Genomic DNA, 21,904 nt, shown 5'->3' on the forward strand with positions numbered 1-21,904 from the left:
TGTTAACTTATGTAAGAGCTGGGATGCCCTAATTTTAGAGCGGTGGGTGATTGCTTTTGAAAAGGTTTTCATAGAGCTATAATATACCAATAAGGTTCGTCTCTTCTACAATATACCAAGCTTTTATTTTTAGAATTATCTAGACGAAGGATTAATCTCGATGGCTACTAAGATTGGAGATTAATCACAAAAAATGGTGAATCAATGGGTTGTTTTGTAAGTCAGTCTTATAATGACTACAAATTTAGTGATTGATTCTAATCCGAGTTTGGATCCGTGGTTTTTTTTTCCGTTTGAGTTTTTCCACGTAAAAATCTTGGTATGCATATTTGCTTCACTTTTTGATATTTATTCCTTATTTATTTAAGTAAATGGTTGAGATCATTGTTTAGGATTTAAATACATACGCATGTCTAAGTTAGCTTTCTGAGAATAAATTTATCTTCAAAGTGCTTAACAACTAGGAGAGTGCTTAGGTCATGCTATCAAAGCAAAATATGGAGAGATCAACCTGTGGGTGGGAGCGGCATGATATTGGTGATGCTTCATGGCTATGGAAGGCTCTTACGCAGGCGGCATCATCTTTAAACATAGGATGTTGTAACCCTGCATGATACACCAAAACCTCCCGAACAAAAGCTTGATGGTGGCAGACTTAAGAGATGGCACCTCATGGCACTCTGAGAATATTTATAGGTTGGGCAGATGGAGTTTGGCTTTCTCTATTGCCTCTCTCCTAGTGAGTGATGCCACCACCTCTAACTCCTATATTTGGTGGCCTCACCCAAAGGGAGTTTCACTAGCGAAATCTGTTTATTTATTTCTCCACCCACCTAACACACTGTGTCACAAGAAGGTTGGAAGATTCTTTGGCAGCTTACTATAGCCCCAAGAATCAAAACCTTATGCAGGAAGCTAGCCTGGAATCGGTTGCCGATGAGGGTTTACTTGCTTGGACAATAAATTGGACTAGAGATCCAATGTGCTCTTTGTGGACTCCATCAGGAGACTTTGGAGCATTATTCTTCCAATGTAGGTTTGGTTTAGAGGTCTATAATTTACTTGGTGTTGAACATCTTGAGGTGGGAGGCCTATCTACTCGGATCAGCCAAGATTAGATTACCGCTACATAGTTTCTTAATCGGAGTCGCATTCAAGGCACTAATTACATCTACTCTGGATAATTTGGAAGGAAAGGAATTGAAAGGCCTTCTGTAGTGAGGTAGTAAACCATAAAACAATGATATGAAGAGCCACTCATTTTGTTGTTGAGCATGTTGGCCAGATCGAGTCGACAATTGATGCAAACTCTAACGACACATTTTCTTTGAGTTTTTGTCAGGGAGGGGCATGTGCAGCCCTTAGAGATGATTTAAGTTCCTTAGTTGCAGCGGCATGGGAACCGGTGCCATGTGAGTCGACATTCATAGCAGTGGCTTGGGCCATGAGAATGAGACTTTAGACTATTTGAACGTCATAGAGCAAAGTTACACTGGAGACTCTCAAACTTGCTGGAATTTTGAGAGGGGAGTGTCTGGCCATCATAAGGAGACCTAACGATGTAATAATATCTCATATTTATAAAGAATATAATCTAGTGGTTAATTGGTAGCTAACAGTGGGAGAGGTTTGTCCCTCAAAATTTTGTTTGGAAGCTGGGGCCAAGCTGAATACAGCTCCTTTTTTTCCCAAAAAAAAAAGAAAAAGAAAAGAAAAGCAAAAGAAAAAAAGTCCTCCCATCATCAAGAGTCCCTCCTCCTCTTCTATGGTTTCGTCTGTGGTAGGTCGAATATCCTCGTCTCTCTCCTTTCCCCAACTCCCGCGAGCGACTTCTGTTCGGCAGAATGACCCACCGAAGCCTGAAATGGGAAGAAGGTAGAGTTTATTTTAATTTGGTCTCCACAAACTCCTCTTTTTCTCTGTCAAAATTGAAGCTTTTCTATGCTGACGCAAGGGAGGTGGTGCTGCGGAGTAGTGGAATCGCAACATTGGCTGCTATTTTCCATTTCAGGTACTCTTTCAGTTCTTCCTGATAAACCCAATTCACAGTAGCTCTACCGTGAGCCTCAGGCCACTTGTATTGTATTTTGAATACTTCAAACAATTGCCAATCGGGGTGAAAAATGTTTTTAGGGTAGATTACTAGTGTACTTAGCAAATTTTCTTAAGCATTTGATAAGCATTGAGACGCAAAGTCTAATTAGAAGCATAGCGCTGGAGGAACATATTTGGTTCTATCCGTTTATCCTTTGTTTCTTTCTGATGTTAGTTGTACATTATCAAAATTGGGCACGGAAAATAGAGGAAAAGGGTTCCTTTTCTTTTTTTTAGCATTACATTGTACTGCAACCTATATCTTTAAAGTGTGTACGTGAAGACTTCTATTTTTCTTATATTCATAAAGACATACCCTCTTGTAGGGTGTATAACAAAAATAATATAAATTGTATCGTGCTTACTATAATTGTTTTTGAACAGAATTAAACATAATGAAACAAGAGATATTTTTTTTTTCCTGAAGACCCGGATAATTCACTATTTTGTTATGCTCTAACAAATATGTTTTGGCTTTCTTCACTTGAGGTGAACAGTGGAACCAAGCCAAGCTATCTTGGTGTACAGAAGAACCCTCCATCTTTAGCATTGTGCCCAGCAACTAATAATTGTATATCTACTTCTGAGGAGATGAGTGACGCTAATCACTATGCCCCACCGTGGTAAGCTTTCATTCTGTTGATGTTCAACCTGTACTATCTTAAAAAGGATCATGTGTTTAATGACTGAAACTGTGAAACGGTGAAAATATGATGCAAAACTACTTTCATATGCTTTATTCAAATTACTGTTTCCTCTGATATCAGCAACATTAGTAATTTTCTCATTTTATACTAATAATGAATGCTAGTAATTTTCTCATATTCCACATTACTAGGTTCGTCCTATCTTCTGTTGGTATTTGAATTCACTACCTTATTTACATATTTGTGAGTATCCTCTAACATTTAGACTTTGTTGATCACCTCCCTTTCATTTTTTTCTAGATGTCCTATTTCCAATTTCTTTCCTTTTCTTTTGATATTCTTTATGAACAACAATGAAAGTATTTTTCAGTTGCTTCTAATGATGAAACCTAGCACATTATGGAGAGGTTGAAGTCAACAATTCTTATATCATATATTCTTGTTCTTTCTGGGTAAGTTATGGCATGCTTATCATGTTTCCTCCTACATAGGCAACTTCAGTCTAAGATATAAAATGGTGAATTTGGAGGATGCAGATATGACCTTTTGCCTTAAGAAGTATCTGCTCTGCAATTCGTCAAATTGGTTATATTGTTGCTAGCAACCAATTTATTGCAAATTTATCACTCCTGGATAGATGTGTTGTTCACTTAAATTCTATGATTGAAACATCTGTCACCAAATTGGTTGCGTTGTTGCCAATAACCATTTTGATGTTTTTATTTGTATCTCCATATGCTCTTTTTCCGTTCTCCTCTCATCTATATTGGATCTTGTCTCCCTACTCTTTTTCCTCTCTTGAAAGTCAAATATTCAGAGTGTTGACAACTTGATATGCATCAGCCAATTTTCAAGAAGTTTCCGTAGACTTGCGTCTATTAGGTAACAAACTGCTAAGAAAATGATAAGTTTCTAGTGATCCAAGATTATGTTATCTTTTTATGCTATGAAGAAGAAAATAAGCTCTAATTAGTAGGCCTGTGGACAATGTTATAATGGAGGCAATGTTCTTAATTTATTTTGGAATTATTAGTAAAATGTTAATTGAGATTTTTATTTATATTCATGTTTACATGAATATCGAGTTACTGAGTTAGGCTTTATTTATCTTGTTTCTTCTCTTCCGTTTATGAGCTGAATTTCTTTAGTATTATAATTTGGCACAGTTCATCTAAAAAAATGTCCCATTCTATATGTATCCCGTTAAAATTATTGTCAATCCATGTGTAATTTCTTGTTTCTTAATTTGTTATTTGAAACCTAAGCAGAAGGGCTCCAAACAGTTAATGTTTTTGAACCTGTGCCCCTTTCATATATCTAACCTTACTATGGCCTTCTATACATTGAACGGAAGCTTCATTCCAGCTTTCAATCAGTAGGCCTACTAACAAAGTTATATTAAAATATGGAGGTCTTGAGCTAGGTGAGCTTGAAACTAGCTTCATTAACTAGAATATGTAAGCAGAAGTATCAATCATGTAGTAAAAAATAAGGATATGATACATTTAGAATACGTAGCTCATATTTGTATATATTTATGTTATACACACTGAAGAAAATAATAAACTAGATAGAAAAATCAAAGCAATTATGTAAACACAAATAAGATTTCTTAGGGGTGAAAATCCAAGGTTCAAAAAATGGGGATCAGAGCCAGGATTGGCCTTCCAAAATGGAAGACGTTGCGATGGCATTTGTCAAATAAATGAAGATCCACGAAGATAAATCTATTATTCGTCTAGTCTTAATGCCATGAATGAAATATATCCGCTCATTGTCAAGAGAGCTCATCCTCTGCTTCGGCCAAGATTGTAAAAAGAAATCAAGCTTAGAATCTAATGAGGAGCTTCAAGATTACCTTGAAGAGTCATTATCTACTTAAGTCCAAGAACTACTGAATCACTACACACGGTCTTGTGAACATCAGCGAACATAGAAGTCATACCACGCTGAAAAAACTCCTAGACACACGCATGTATCTAAACACTAGGCAATGATATCGCTTGTTCGCTTAAGTAAAAGTCCGAAGAAATATTAAGAACGAAAGCAGAGATGAACGCCAAGATTTTAACGTAGAAAAACCCAAAACGGGAAAAAAACCACAGATCCAAACTCGGATCAAAACCAATCACTATGATAGTAGTAGTTACAAGACTGACTCACAAAACAACCCGTCGATCCAAACGACTTTGTTCCTCTCAGTTTTGATCGCTAGAACCCATGATTCATTGCTTCTTGTAATTAAAGTCCAATCTCAGTAGCCCTCGAGATTGATCTTTCGTCTAGATAGCCCTTATGACGAAAGATTATATTCTTGTAGATGAGTGGAACCTTGTTCGTTGAAGAGCCGATGTAGCCTCAAGAAATCTCCTTCAATAATGCTTCTTCAATTACCCTAGAGATAGGGCATTACAATCATTATATATGATCTTCAAAATAGAGCCAAATCCAAGTCTTATCCGTACTCACGAGAGTCCAATATTCTTATAATTTGTTGGTGCGTTCGAACGCGGCACGGGTGCGTTCGAATGGTATGACTTAATCTCAGGTGCGTTCGAACGGGCTCAGGTGCGTTCGAACGCGACAACTTGAATCCTTCAGGTTGCATTCGAATGCGTTTGTGAACGCGCCTCTCGGTCTGTGTGAACGCAGTGCCCTGCGTTCGAACGCGTTTGTGAACGCGACTCTCTGTATGTGTGAACGCAGATTTCGCGTTTGAACGCGTTTGTGAACGCGGCTCTCTGTCTGTGTGAACGCAGTGCCCTGCGTTCGAACGCGTTTGTGAACGCGACTCTCTGTCTGTGTGAACGCAGATTTCGCGTTCGAACGCGTTTGTGAACGCGGCTGCTTTTCTTCAATGATCTTACAATTCTTCACACCAGAGATATTCTAGACTTGTGTAAAGCTCATATACATGTAAAAAATATACTTAGAATATTTTGTATACAATTGCCAACAAATAAAAACCTAACAATCTCCCCATTTGGCAATTTGTGACAAAACACCTAGGTTACAAGATATTACAAAGACTTCAAACTGAGCAATCAACAAGTCTAGAATATTTTGCACATCAATCCCTGCAAAGAAACATATACCAATCCAAGATCAAGTGAAAATAACTTGAAATGAAAAAAATACAAACACAAGTTATCACAAGAGCAAAAATTTAAACAGACAAAGATTAAACACACGTTATCACAATTACTTCAAGTTAAGTTCAAATGCCAACGACACTAAGACAAAGCAAAGTTCAAACATTTAGTAAACTCCACTAAACTTCCCCTATGCCCATACTCCCCCTACACACCTAGACACCTAAACACTAAGACACCTAAACACTAAGACACTCTCCCCCTTTTTGGTACAAATGCCAAAGACTAGGAACTCGGAGGAAACTAACGATGAAGAATCGTCAAGACAGAGTCAAGTACAGTCCCCTGACGAGCTTGCTCAGCTCGTAAATCATTTACTGCCGAATGGAGATCCTGCACTTGAGTACTAAGCTGATCGAAACGATCAGAGTACTGTGGTAACTCCCCCTCAGTGTGATAGGAGTCATCGTCAGAGCTATCATCTGAACTGTTGAGGTGCGATGACCGACCAGCGGCGGAAGAGGATGGTTTGAGAGGAGACGACTGGTCGTGAGCTTGACTCCGCTTCAGAGTGATCCGATCCAATGGTTTCTGCGAAGTAAGAGAAGGTTCCGAAGCATCTACTCGCACCCCACTCTGAGTGCACAAATTTGTAAGAAAAATGCCAAATGATAATCCCTCACGAGGTGCTTCTTTCTGTGCAGCAGAGAGAATCGAATCATAGATCACTGCAGCTAAGTCAATAGAGACTCCCGATAACATGGCATGAAGAAGAAATGCACGATCCAGACTAATACTGGAATGTCGAGTCTTGGGGGTAACATTGTACAGACAAAAGAGGTGAAGCATGCGAGTCACAGATGTCAGCTTGGCATGCGGCATCATGTTACCCTTCCAACGTTCCCCTTTGATAAGAACAGTACTAGCATATTCATCGACATCAGGAAGTGGAGCAGACGTTGGATACTGAAATTCACCATCAGGCAGACTCAGTTCAGCACGAATAACATCGGAATCCAGGTATATAGATACACCACGAACAGTAGAACGTATACAGTGATCGAAAATCATGGCATTACTAAAGAATTCCCGAACAACTTCTACATAAGCAGTCCCGCTCATCCGACACACTGATAACCATTCTTGTTCAGTAAATATCTGTTCTATCCCCAAAGTAGAAAAATCCGAAATGACCACGGGTCGTTCACAGATGACAGGACGGGTGCCAAAATTACGTTTGTAGCGACCCGCAGCCGTTGTTGAAGAAAACTTGGGAGCCGAGGACGACGACGAAGGCAGCCTTGGTTTCTTGGTCACTGTCACTTTTTTAGGCATTCTTGAGAAAGAAACAAGTTGCAAGATTCAATACATGCCCAAAGCAACCAAAAAAACTAGCAAAAATTTTAAAAAATTTTAAAAACCATGAAGGCCCTAAATGAAACCCATCTTTCTCTTGAAAACTCAAAGATATCACGTTCAATTTCACAAGAAACATCAAGGTGTTAACATTAACGTGATCAAAACGTGAAAACGCTCAACTTCAATCAAGATCAAGCATATTTATAGAATAAAAAATAGGAAAAATGATGGATGATCATACCTTGCAAAAGTGAAGAAAAATTCAAAGATTTGATCGAAATACGCTAGATCCGGAAGAGAACTACCCTCTAAAAGGATTTGAAGTGAAAAATTCGATGAAAAACACCAAAATCTTGAAGATTTGAGAAGGGGAAAATGAAGGGTTTTTAGGGTTTGGAAAATGGAAGATGAAACCCTTGGGTTCGGACGCAATATTTAAAGAACCCACGAGTGCGTTCGAACGCACCAGTCTGCGCGTTCGAACGCTCCAGTCATCGCGTTCGAACGCCCTTTTTTTATTTTTTTATAAACTAAAACAAATCAAAAATCTTTTTAGAGATGCACTTCTAGAATTTCAAAATATATTCAAGACATAGAATATGACAATCAAATGGAATAAGTCATACATAGATCAATCAAATCATCAAAAGCATATTATAATCGATTCGAATGCATCACTCAAAATTAAATTAATCTTGATTGATCATAACGATATGCATATGCAAGATGAGTATAGATAACATGAATCAATCTTCTTAAACAAACTTTTCTATATAAACAATGATGCAACAAAGTAGTAAAACCGACTTAGTATTGAAATTTTGCACTTTTCGACTTATTCTCCATAACACAACAGGAATTTTTCCTATATATATATATTTTTTTTACTGAAACATATATGTGCAATGATGGCTTTCACACATGAGTAGGTAGCCCTTTTCTTGTAGTACAAATCAAACAATGTGCAAGAAGAATGTCACATATGTCAATTTTTTGTTAATTTTGCAAATAATGTATTGAGTCAAACTGGACTCTAAACAAGACGGTTTTCACATTAACTCATTGTAGCCCTTTTCATTGATCTTTTATGAGCAAATTTTTGATGACTAAGCATGAGGTCAAACTATACAAATCAAGGTTAATAGTGAGCTATTTAAAAAAATAATTCATGATATCATGCCCACTCAAGAATACACATACGTTATGAGTGTATTAAATTTGGTTTCATTATAATAGAAGTCGAGGGAGTGACAAAATCAAAATTGATACAATATACTACAAGATGACAAGATTGACTATAATAACTCATAATCAAGAGAAAAATCATATTTTTATGTCAAGAGTATATTATTGAATCTAGGAGTGCATCAATTTTATTTTATGACAAAAACTCTCGACAAATTTGAAACTAAAACCAAAGAAAATTTCAGAGTAAAAGAAAACCTAAAAAAAAACGAAACGAAAGAAACTCGCAAACTAAAAAGAACTCAAATCCCAATAAAATTAGTCCAAAGCACAAATCCCTAAAGAAGTACGAAGATACTCAAATCTCTGTAAATCCAAAAGTTTTGTAAACAAATCACCCAACTGTTTCTCCGTCTCAACATGTTCTAGTGCTATTGTTTTGTCTTCAACTAACTCGCGTATAAAATGATGTCGGATATCAATATGTTTTGTACGAGAGTGTTGAACAGGATTTTTTGATATATTAATAGCACTCATGTTGTCACAATAAAGCGCCATAGTATCTTGTTCAATACCATAATCCTTGACCATCTGTTTCATCCATAGTAACTGAGAACAATAACTCCCTGCTGTAATGTACTCGGCCTCTGCAGTAGATAAAGATATCGAGTTTTGTTTCTTACTGTGCCAAACAACTAGATTGTTTCCATCATAAAAACATCCACCTGAAGCACTTTTTCTATCATCACATGAACCTGCCCAATCAGAATCTGTGTATCCCCATATGATAGCACCCGAGTCATAATTAAACCAGATACCTAAATCAACTGTGCCATTGACATATTTTATGATACGTTTCACAGCAAACACATATATCTCCTTAGGTTCAGACTGAAACCTAGCACACACACCGACACTAATTGCAATGTCAGGTCTACTAGCAGTTAAGTACAAAAGATTATCAATCATGCTCATATATAGTGTCTGATCAACACTTTTTCCTGAAGTGTCTTTTCCTAGTTTTGTAGTTGTACTTATAGGAGTTCTAGCATGTTTTGCATTGTTTCATTTCAGATTATGTGAAGTTCTAACAACATAGCAATTATCAGATGTTCTAGATCCAAAACATATAACATTACCATCATGATATAGAATAGTACAATCATTTTTGGAGAATTTTACCTCATAACCTTCATCACAAAATTGACTGATGCTTAGTAGATTTGCTTTTAAGCCCTTAACATAAAAAGCATTTTCAAGAATAGGAACACCTAGAGTACTTACCTTTCCTTTACCTATTACCTTGGATGAGTTACCATCTCCAAATGTCACAACTCCCCTTTCGTGTTCGAGATTAGAAAATAAGGATTTGTCGCCTGACATATGTCTTGAACAGCCATTGTCTAAATACCACAAGTTAGAATTTAAAGCTTTCAAGGCAGTATGTACAACATAACATTTCAAGTCACTTTTCTTGACCCATATGGTCTTTGTTTTCATCCCATAAATGAAACCATTTCTAAGTTTTTGCAAAAATTTGCAATAGGGTCGAATATGCCCTAAAATGCCGCAATGAAAGCATGTTGAAACAAACCCTTTTCTACTCACCTTTTGTCGAGGAGTATGACTAAAGTTTACCTTTGGTGCCGTTGAAGAGTTACTAGTTTGTTGATTAAACTTTAGTTTAGAGGCATTTATCCATGATTGTTTTGAAAAAGCGGTTGATGACCTCAGGTTTTCTTCCTTTTGTATACCTGCAGAAACAAAAACAGTTTTATTATTATTTGAATTACCAGTATATCCAACACCATATCTGTCTTTTCCAGAGATCTAAGCTTTTAGAATCTGGTCCAGTTTGTTCTTCCCTTTTAGAAATGTAACTTCCTTATGCAATCACTCTAGTTCAATTTCATCAGCCTTCATTTTATTTTTCGCATTGTCAAGTTGTTCAGAAAGGTCTTTGACACGTTCAAGCTCCAATTTGTACTTCTCCTCAAATTGAATTCTTTCTGGTTCAATTACCTTGAGTCGTTGAAATAGTCTAAGATTGCTTTTCTTGAGTTTAAACGACTCTAGGTACAAGTCATTATATGCCTTTTGGATTTCAGATTCATCTTCCTCAGCTGGTAACATATCAAGATCATCTGTATTATCAGTATCAACAACAGAGTCAGTATTAAGTAGAGAAGAGGCAAACGCAACAAAGTTTTCTTCGTGAGTAGTTTCTAAGATCGTCCAGGCTTCTTTTGCTATTTCACAAGTAGAAATTCTTCTAAATTCTTCCGAGGAAACACAACTAAAAATTGCATTTATTGCTTTGCTATTCCAGCCAACTTTTTCATAATCTGTCTTATCCCATGACTCAATCGGTTTCTCAATAAACTTATCATTCACCATGTACATTGGTGGATTCCAACCGTTCACAATGGCCATCCATACTCGCTCATCTATAGACTTCAAATAAGCTCTCATCCTAGCTTTCCAATATCCATAATTTGATCCATCTAAAATATGAGGTCTAATAGATGAGGGTCCATCTCTATGAAAATCCATGCCTATCTGATCTCTCTCAAAGAGTGAGAGAACTTGCTCTGATACCAATTGAAAAAACTCCTAGACACACGCATGTATCTAAACACTAGGCAATGATATCGCTCGTTCGCTTAAGTAAAAATCCGAAGAAATATTAAGAACGAAAGCAGAGATGAACGCTAAGATTTTAACGTGGAAAAACCCAAAACGGGAAAAAAACAACAGATCCAAACTCGGATCAAAACCAATCACTATGATAGTAGCAGTTACAAGACTGACTCACAAAACAGCCCGTCGATCCAAACGACTTTGTTCCTCTCAGTCTTGATCGCTAGAATCCACGATTCACTACTTCTTGTGATTGAAGTCCAATATCGGTAGCCCTCGAAATTGATCTTTCGTCTAGATAGCCCTTAAGACGAAAGATTATATTCTTGTAGATGAGTGGAACCTTGTTCGTTGAAGAGCCAATGTAGCCTCAAGAAATCTCTTTCAATAATGCTTCTTCAACTACCCTAGAGATAGGGTATTACAATCATTATATATGATCTTCAAGATAGAGTCAAATCCGAGTCTTATCCGTACTCACGAGAGTCCAATATTCTTATACTTTGTTGGTGCGTTCGAACGCGGCACGGGTGCGTTCGAACGGCATGACTTAATCTCAGGTGCGTTCGAACGGGCTCGGGTGCGTTCGAATGCGACAACTTGAATCCTTCAGGTTGCGTTCGAACGCGTTTGTGAATGCGCCTCTCGGTCTATGTGAACGCAGTGCCCTGCATTCGAACGCGTTTGTGAACGCGACTCTCTATCTGTGTGAACGCAGATTTCGCGTTCGAACGCGTTTGTGAACGCGGCTCTCTGTCTGTGTGAACGCAGTGCCCTGCGTTTGAACGCGTTTGTGAACGCGACTCTCTGTCTGTGTGAACGCAGATTTCGCGTTCGAACGCGTTTGTGAACGCGGCTGCTTTTCTCCAATGATCTTGCAATTCTTCACACCAGAGATATTCTAGATTTGTGTAAAGCTCATATACATATAAAAAATACACTTAGAATATTTTGTACACAATTGCCAACAAATAAAAACCTAACACACGCCTATAGGGGAACTCAGGGTCTGCTACTTGAGGAATATGAAAGATGCAATGGTAGAAGCTGACAACTGCATGCGAACACCTCAAAATACGATTCAATCTCAATTTACAACCTCTTCAAGTGCCTCTCCTTGAGGAGTCAAAATCTCATTGCATCCTCTGCTCGTGAAGATCTGTGGCAAATTGTATTCTTCAAAAATTTTCACTATGACTTGTCTCTCACCTAAAACCTTCCTTTGCCAATACATGTAATTGTATTTCGTTTTTGTTTCATCATTCAAAAAATTTCTTTGGATGAGAGATCACTTTCTTCTTGTTAGCTCCGAATCTTGGACTAGACCTGATTTCTGAAGAATTAGCAAGATTTTACAAAGCATTTCAAGAAATCCCAGAATGCAACTAAGGTAAAATCATGATATAAAATCCAAAACTGTGAGTATAATAGCTTGATTCATGATAGATTCACTCAAAACCAAGCAAATAAAGCAAGCAGTGCGAACTGTAAATCTCTGGTTGGATCTTGGTAGTCAGGATGAAAACCACAATTCTCAGTCTAGAGATTTTAAAGCAGATTTTACCAATTTGAGTGCGGTTCAAACCGATTTCAGAAAAACAGAATTCTGTAATCGGTTTTCAAAAGAAATGGTAAGTAAAAATCCAAAAACCCAAATAGCCAAATGACCCCAGAGAATAAAAATAGATCAGAACTAAGCCACATAGTCATAGAAACATTGAATTAGATCAATTCATACAAAGTCCGATACGAAAGTCAAAATTGGCAAAAATTATCAATTTGCTTTAGTGCCAAAATTCAATCCATGATACCTTGAGTTACAAACATATTAATCTCAGGTTAGAGGTGTAAAAGTCAATCTAAAGTAAGGTTCTAACTATCACTTTCAGGATTAGGATCAAGTGATCAACTACTCAAAAAATGATATGTATCGGCCCTAGCGGCTATACCGGTGATATGAATCTGGATTGGTCGTACCCAATGAAGCACGGACACCTCTATTTGGGGGAGGTGTCCGTGTCAGACACGGACATACGTGGGACACATGTCCTACACGGGTTAGAGGTGTCGTGATAAAAAATAAAATAAAAAAGGAAATAGGACACGACTTAGACACGGCGTGTAGATGGCGTGTGTTATTGGACCAAATGGGTCGAGTTTGAATCACTTCTCACTAACCCAGATCCACACCCAAAACAAAATAACTGAACCTCCTCATCTCTTATCCCCGATCAATACGTAGCCCTAAATCCCCAAATCCTCACTGCACTTAAACCCTCTCACCTAAATCCCTCGAGCGGAGTAGTGCGTGGGGCGACGACGACAAATGTTAGAGCTAGTCCAAGGCGATGATCGCGATGGGCTACTAAGTGAGGGCGACGGGTTGAGTACGGTGAGGACAATGGATTGCTACAGCGAGGTTCTTCTCTCTCTATGTGTCTCTCTGTCTCTCTGTCTCTCTCTAACGTTGATCTCTCTCCCTCCCTCCTTACCTCTCTTTTTCTCTCTCTGTCTCTCTCTCTCTGCCTCTCTACTCTCCGCCTCTCTACTCTCCTTTAAACCCTTTCAATTTATTTGCTTTATTTTTTTTATTTAGATAGGGCTTAATATTAAATATTAATTTCTGTTAGTTATTTTAATTCTAATTAGTGTGATAAAATATTAGTTATTTTAATTTCTGTTAATTACTTTCTTTATACTGATAGTTATTTTTTATACCGATAAAGCTTAATCCCAATTTCTCCCTCTAATTTCTTTCATGTTTTCTTTCTGTTATTAAAATTGTTAAATTATATTAAAGCTTCTCTCTCTGTTAAATTTTTAATCTGCTAATATATATCTCTCTTCTAATGTAGTTTTATTGCGATCGAAGAAAAATGAATAGTGAAAATAATCCTAATTCTTATAGCTTGATGTATATGTGTTTAACACTATTGGATTGCAAACTTTTACTTTAGATGTATCAATAATATATATATATATATTTATTTATTTATTTATTTCGCCGTGTCCTATACCATGTCTGTGTCCTATATTTTCAAAATTTGCGGTGTCGACGTGTCCGTATCTTGTCGTATCCATGTCTCGTGTTCGTGTCTGTGTTTCATTGGCCATACCTCAATCCATGATTTCTAAGTAATAAAAAATTCGGCACAACCATAATACATGATTTTGAAAATCAATTTTCACAAAATATTTGAACATGCACAAATTGATCTACATAGGTCACAAGATAATTAATACTAGAAGTAAACCAACTAACCTATGTTAGATGCACGAAGATATTTTTGATGTGCAATGGTGACTTTCACACATATGAAGTAACGTAGCCTGTTTTTTGGATCTTTTCAAATCATGCTTCATGCAAAAACAATTTTCCTTTTTGAAATGATTTTTCATTTTCATTTTATTTTTTATTTTAATTTTTATGTTCAGCCAATTTTATATTTTGTGAAATCATGAGTCCAGTTTTACTTGAATGCTAATGTCAAGGTAGCTTTCACTCCTACCCTCTAAGGTAATTCTTTCCAATGCAATGAATGATTCTTATTTAACATACAATTGCATAAAGACTATAAGTCAATCTAGTATGATTGAAATATGATATATGCAATTAACTATACATAAAGGATGCTAGAGTGAATATTAGACTTACAATGCATGCAATATTGGAAATGTGTTTTTAATCCTACATGCAAAGACGAAAAAAGACTTCTTTTTCAAAAGACCAATATATAATATATTCAAGTCAAGTACAAGATTAAAAGGACTTCATGCAATATGACTCAAAATGCAAGTTTTGGTTTCAAGTGAGTCAATAGGTAGGTTACTTTTGGTATTTTTTTAATTTTTTAGAATTTTTTCTGAAAAAAAAGTTAAGAAAACACACTAAAATACTGAAAAAAAAGAAAATGAAGAAACTAAGAAAGAAAATGACCTAAGTCTCGTAAACTCAAAAATTCATGATGTCGAATGATAATGTGATAGAAGAGAACTTACTAGATGTAAGATACTTATTTTTTATTTTCTAATTCATATCCACCATTTACTGCATATATCATAGATTCATGAGGGTATATTGTTATGTCAGATTTGCTAACTTTGGAGTCATCTTTTTGATACATTATATTCCTCCCAGGAATTACAACCCTGAAGGTAGGCGTAAGCCCATAAGCAAAAATGAAGCCATGAGAGAGCTGCGTGAAGTGGTAGGAGACCATCAAAGAAATGCACATTAAAATGGTCAATCATGCCTTTGCTGAAGAAATGAGAAGAAAAAATGGAAAATTAGATTCCCTGCTTTATTACCCCAAATTCTACTTTACTCTAATATTGCCATTTGCACTCCAACGCATCCCCTCTACTAACATATTGATTGACAGGTAACCTCGATGAAGCTGGACAATTTTACTCCCAGAGTCATAGAGAAGAAAGAAGACTACATTCGGGTTGAATACGAGAGTCCTATCCTGGGGGTAACTTTTCTATTCTATTTTGTGAATATAACTAGCTTTGGAGAATTGCATTCATATTAGAATCTGAAGTTCTTAATTATTCCCCTAGTTTATAGATGATGTCGAATTTTGGTTCCCACCCAGTAAGAAATCAATCGTTGAGTACCGATCAGCATCTCGTTCAGGAATCATTGATTTCAATATCAATAAAAAGAGGATAAAGGTATATACCACAAATTTGTGCTCATAAACAATTTGTAATTGTTTCCTCCTTACAGTCATTCTGTGAAACCTTTACTATTTCCTAGTGATATGTTCTGTGTCAGATTTTCTCCAGTTATAAGTTCCAGTCAACCAAAGTTTCTTCTAAATCTCAACCATTTCACATTGGATTGTACGTGTTATTTTTCCTTTGCAGGCTTTGAGAGTGGAGCTGGAGAAAAAGGGTTGGGCATCTGAGGACAAGTTCTGAAAACTCTTATCTGTTCTTAAATGATCAATCCTTAGATTTAGCAGCAGCATTTTTGAAGTGTTAACAGTCATGCACATGAATGTGAAGATTTTGCTGTTGACAAATTATCAATTTTTTTAATTAAAGGTAATCGAGATTACCACAAAACCAAACAAAAACGCCTACCTAACCTTTAGGTAGCTAGACATCCCTTGATACCAGGATTTGACATTCACGACGGATGCACCCCTGAGGTTTTGACCAAACTAGTCCTGACCTAAATTTAATTTACCGAAATAGATAACCTCTCAAACTTATTACCAAAGAAAATCTAGGACATTTTAGTCCTACTGAAAACTCTAAACATTATAGCGTTTAAGATCTTTAAGAGAAATGTTCAGATAAGCATTTTAACAAAAAAAAAAAGTAATGCCAAACTCTTTGGCCCTCTCCGGTTTGTTTGGGGTTTAGGAAAGTCCTTAGGAACTCCTAAATTAATTTAGTAATCAAACACTAAAATAACTTTATTTTTCTTAATGAAGGTCGGTCCTTAATAAATAATTAAATAATAATATATAAATTCTTTTGAGTTCACATGATTACTTAAATATTTATATTGTAAATATTAATGAGAACCCTAGAAATAAAATAAAAGTTACGGGATAATAGTGTAAATAATTTGAGCAGATAAAGTATAATTATTTTTAAAACATCTTTACTAATAATATCATTTAGTATAGGTTTAATAAAAAATTATATAAAATAAAAGTAACTCGTCGGTTATTAAAAATAGTGTAAAATATTGTTTTGTGGGCTTAAAAATAAATTGATGGGGTTAAGGTTAACTAAATTGGCTAATTTGCTAGCTTAGAAGGCAGCAAAGTCTAGTTTGTTGGCTTACAAAACAAGTCAGCAAAAATTGTTTCGTGGGCTTAAAAATAAATTTGCAGGATTAAGGTTAACTAAATTGGTTAATTTGTGGGCTTAGAAAGCACTAAAGATTAGTTAGCTAGCTTACACAAGAAGTTAGCAAACGTTGTTTTGTGGACTTAAAAATAAAATTGCAGGCGTACGGAAGAAAATTGCTATTATAAATTAATCATACAACATCCAACGGTTGTGTAATAAATATCACCTGAGGTTTATTTAAAAAAATTAAAAAAAAATCGTGATGAGTCACATTGGTAGACTTATATGTTATATATTTGCAAGCTTAATCAGATTATTTGATGGCTTAGAATGTGAAGTCCGCAAATAAGAAGAATACTTCCGTATACTTAGATTTATCAAATCATATCTAATCTCATCATCACTTTCTTTTCTCCTCTCATCTCCTCTCTCTCAACAAGGAAAATAAAAAGAAGAAAGTTCTCCTCTCTCCTCTCTCCTCTAACTCCCACTCTCAGCCGCATGCCACCTTCAAGGAATTTGCTCGACTGCAGTACGTTGTCTTCGACAAAGAAACCTTTCGGCAGTCGCATGCCGACGTCAATAAAGCAACGATATTTCAAAATTTGTCGTATCTAATAAGTAGCTTCTTCTCAACCAACGATATTCTATTGGAGAGTTCGGACAATCTCAAGTAAGTATTATAATCCTTCTACTATCTCACATAGTTATAGATCTAACAAATCAAAGCCCATTTATGGTATGTGTCATTTCACTAGTAACACCAAGATGATTTTCTCATAATTTTAATAACTATACGTAGATTAGGCTACGGGTCATGCATATTGCATTGTTATTATAGGCTATGAGTCCTAAAAAATTGATCCTTGTGTTATTATTATAGGCTATGAGTCCTAAAAAATTGATCCTTGTAACACATACTGTTGCTTTCTTAAATAGATGTTTTTCTTCATATTGCGTCATTAAGGAGAAGATGGTAAGAAATAGAGATGGTGGACAACAATCTAGCAAGAGGATTGAAAATTGGACTACTGAGAAAGATGAAATTTTATGAGTGGTAAGAATTTTATCAAAGATGGTTAGAATGAAATTGTGAAGGGTTGGAAACTGTGTACCAAGAGTGACATACACAAGGATCAATTAAAAAGTAGATGGAAGAGGCTTTGTGAATATTACAGAAATTACAAAAGCCTAACAGATAAAAGTGGATCGGGTTGGGACAACATCCTCCAAAAGTCGATCGCACCTAATGTTGATGATTGGGAATTTCTAATAAAGGTATATTTTAATAATGTTTTCTCAAATTGAATTAAATTGGTCTTTTTTTTATTTATTGAGCTGACAAATTGTCAAACATAGTAATACAAAAATATTTTTTCCACTTTCCAGAATAACATAAGATACGAACGATGTTGAGATAAAGGAGTTGTACATTTTGAAGATATCGGGTTTATAGTGGATAATGATATTGCAATAGGACAATGATATGATCTCCCCTTGGGCTAAAGTTTGATCTATTTCGTTTTCAGATTTAGACAAGATTTGGCACGGAAATTTGAAAATGATTTCAGAAGTTATAACTATTGGATCAACGTGAAATTTTGATATGTTGTAGCCCTAAAAAACAACTTTCCAACAAATCTAATTTCAATAAAATCGGACGACGAAATCTGGAGATATCGTTAGATGAGTAGACTAATGTCAAGGAATCCGTCTATGGATCCGTGGATGAAGACATGAGATCCTAGAGGGGTTATGGTGGTGGTAGGCCGGTGGTAATGGGGTGGCACCAGTAAGTAAGTGGTGGTAGAAATATTATGGATGATGGAAGGGATAGGATAAGGTTATAGAGATTTGAAGAAGGGGAAGGAGTAAGCCGCCCCTAAGGGACTAGGGTGAGTGGCCAACCGAGGGAGGCTAGAAGCAACAAAGCCATGGAATGAGAGAACAAGAGAGAGAAGAAGAAGAAGAAGAAGAAGATTAGGGCAAAACTTAATTCATTCAATAGTGACTCCTTGATTGCCATCCTCATCTTTAGAGGCTAACCAAACAATTAAAAAATGATAATTATTAACCCTAGAAATAGTGGATTTTCGTTGACCGCGTTTGAACGCACAAAAAACTTTCTCTATCAATGCGAATATGATGCAGACATTTGAACGCGCCCGATCGCGTTCGAACGCATATTTCGTGTTTTTGTGAACTTGATGTAGGCATTCGCAAACGCGTTCGAATGCACTCATCTGCGTTTGAATGCGACCTACAAAAAACTTATTTTTCTCTAAAATAAAACACAAACAAAAATAAAAGACACCCCCTAAAGCGTATCTATGCTCGAGACAGCATCAATGAAGTCCGGATCGTATCAGACAATATGTTTTTGTATCTATTGAACCAAATGACAAGACAATGAATGAAAGTATTTGGTCTTCTGATACACTTAGTAGAGATGTATGTGGCAAATCCCCTATTTATGACAGTCGGTTTGCTAATTATACTTAATAGACAGGTTTTAATATCTCCAATATTAACTTCACAGATATTACTAAAATCTCGTTTGGTAGTAATAAGAGAAGAAATCAAAGTGGATCAACTATAGCTCGAAAAAAGAAGTCCCACATTGCAGAAAGATATACTTTCTTGGAGAGGCTTTTCTAGATAATAATATGCCAATATGGAAGGGATTGCAAACTGTTCAGAATTGTAGCTACTGGATAGATATAAAAATAGGTTTGCCACTACCATTCACACAACAAGGTGCTTCAAATATATCCGATTTTATTTAGTTATAGTATTATGGAGTGTACTATTATTGAGTGAATTGTTAGGCATGTACCCATAGGCGTTGTGCTAAGAATGATGTACTATGTGATATTTATTACTTGTGGCGTATGATATGGTATTTACTTTAAATTTCGGTACTATATAGTGATTGTGAGCATGTATTATCATCATCATTTTTATCACATATTATGAAGCTTTATTGGTAAGTTTATATTATTTGTATATGAAACAATGTTGTTGTGACTACTTTTAAAATATATTGTTTGTATATTGAGCATGCTTTATTTATAAAATGTTTTAATTATTGAAATATTTTGATTTATATTTTATTATTGTAGAAAGCGATAAGACTCATAATTGGACAACAAAATTGATAGTTATGATTATTTGTGCTGTCATCTTTACTTTATAAGGAACATGGTAAATATATGTATTTCTCTCTTTGAAGCAAATTTAAAGTTATGATAATTTAACTGATACATATTTAATTCATAAAGAGAAGTGTAAATGAAGAATTAAAATAATTAGGGTTATTGTGGATTGAGTCTTCTCTTGTCGGTGTGTTCTCCATTGATAACCTTGTTGATGCCATCTTTCTTGATTTCACCATTAATGGAGGTCTGATATTCGCCTGGCTCTAATACCAATGATAGTTTACGGATCGATCTCACTTGGTTTTGTAAATTTTTTATTACGGGAGACATAAGGAGTTCATAGAAGGTCATGAGGGTGTCTTGAGGACTTATAGGAGGATATCACAGAGTTGCACATGGCTAGGATTGAGACAAGACGTGAGGAGTTCAGTCTGTTTTTGTGAAGTCTGTGATAGGGCTAAGACAACCACATTGAAACCGGCTGAATTACTACAGCCTCTACCGATATCGGACCATGTTTGGAAAGACATTTCTATGAATTTCATAGAAGGTCTTCCATCGGTACGTGGTTATTCCGTTATTTTTATAGTGGTTGATAGATTGAGCAAGTATGCGTACTTTTCTGTATTGTTACATCCATTTTCAGTCAAGATAGTGGCTGAAATTTTTGTTAGAGATGTTGCTTGGTTGCATGGCATGCCATGCACGATTATCTCAGATCGTGATCGTGTATTTATTCGCAACTTTTGAATGGAGTTTTTTAGACTATTGGGGACTCGATTGAACTTCAATTCGACTTACCATCCATAGACAGACGACCAAACCGAGGTGGTTAATCAAGACATTGAGCAGTACTTGCGGTGCTTTGTTGAAGAGATGTTGAGATGATGGTTAGAGTTCTTACCATTGGCAGAGTGATCTTACAACACTGCCCACCACAATAGCATTGGCATGACCCCATTCGAGGTGGTGTATGGGCACACGGCTCCGACATTACGTGCTTATGATCTAGGGGCATCTACAGATAGGATGGAGGTGGACTTAGCTTTGATGGATAGAGACACCACATTGAGAAGGTTGCATGCCTATCTTAAACTTGCTCAAAATCACATAAAGCAAGTTTCTGATCGTAGCCATCGGGACCAGGAGTTCGATATCAACAGTTGGGTGTTTGTGAGGGTGCAACTGTATCGACAGGTGACCTTGCGTCCGATGCAAAACCAGAAGTTAGCACATCGCTACTTTAATTTGATTCGGGTGTTAAAGCATATCAGTCCGGTTGTGTATCGTTTGGAGCTGCCTAAGCGGTCGAGAGTGCATCATGTCTTTTATGTTTCATTGTTAAGGGAGCGGATTGGAGATTATGAGGTCGTTGGATTAGTTCTACCAGAGCCATTGGAGGAGATAGAGATTGTAGAGTCAGTTTATGTACTTGCTAGGCACCGATGACATCATGGTACTAGATTAGAGATGGAGGTTTTAATCGAGTGGCTTGGCAAGCCACCTGATTAAGCGACATGGGAGTTGGAGATGGACATCTTGGAGGGTTTCCCTGGCTTTACACCTTGAGGACAAGATGGGGAAAGTGTTGTGGGCTAATACACCTAGTTAGAGTTTCTTCTTACTGCATTAGTTATTTATTTTCAGAAAAACTAAACATTCTGTAGGTCGTGTTCCAACGCAGAAGAAGACGTGTTCGAACACCTTTGCGAACGCCTGCATCAGTTCACAAAAATAGTGAACGCAAAATATGCGTTTGAATATGGTCGCGCGCATTTGAACGCCCGCGTGCGAACGCCTACATCAATTTGCATCCACAGAGAACGTCTTTTGTGCGTTTGAACGCGGTCGACCCTATTCAAACGCGATCGGCAGGAGTCCACTAGAATTAGGGTTAATAATTATTATTATGGCT

The 21,904-nt window shown here is 36.4% G+C and overlaps 1 protein-coding gene across 1 annotated transcript; it reads left to right on the plus strand.

Moving 5' to 3' along the window:
• The first annotated feature begins 1,631 nt into the window (after positions 1-1,631).
• Positions 1,632-16,088, plus strand: LOC140762034 (uncharacterized). The gene is made up of 7 exons (XM_073099635.1): positions 1,632-1,875; positions 1,955-2,011; positions 2,592-2,717; positions 15,156-15,225; positions 15,400-15,492; positions 15,581-15,694; positions 15,890-16,088. The coding sequence occupies exons 1-7, from the start codon at positions 1,766-1,768 to the stop codon at positions 15,941-15,943; spliced, it is 624 nt and encodes a 207-aa protein (XP_072955736.1). The 5' UTR covers positions 1,632-1,765; the 3' UTR covers positions 15,944-16,088.
• Positions 16,089-21,904: the final 5,816 nt, after the last annotated feature.

This window comes from Typha angustifolia, chromosome 7, assembly GCF_048772165.1.
Source record: "Typha angustifolia cultivar Huaian chromosome 7, ASM4877216v1, whole genome shotgun sequence".
Classification (NCBI taxonomy): Eukaryota; Viridiplantae; Streptophyta; class Magnoliopsida; order Poales; family Typhaceae; genus Typha; species Typha angustifolia.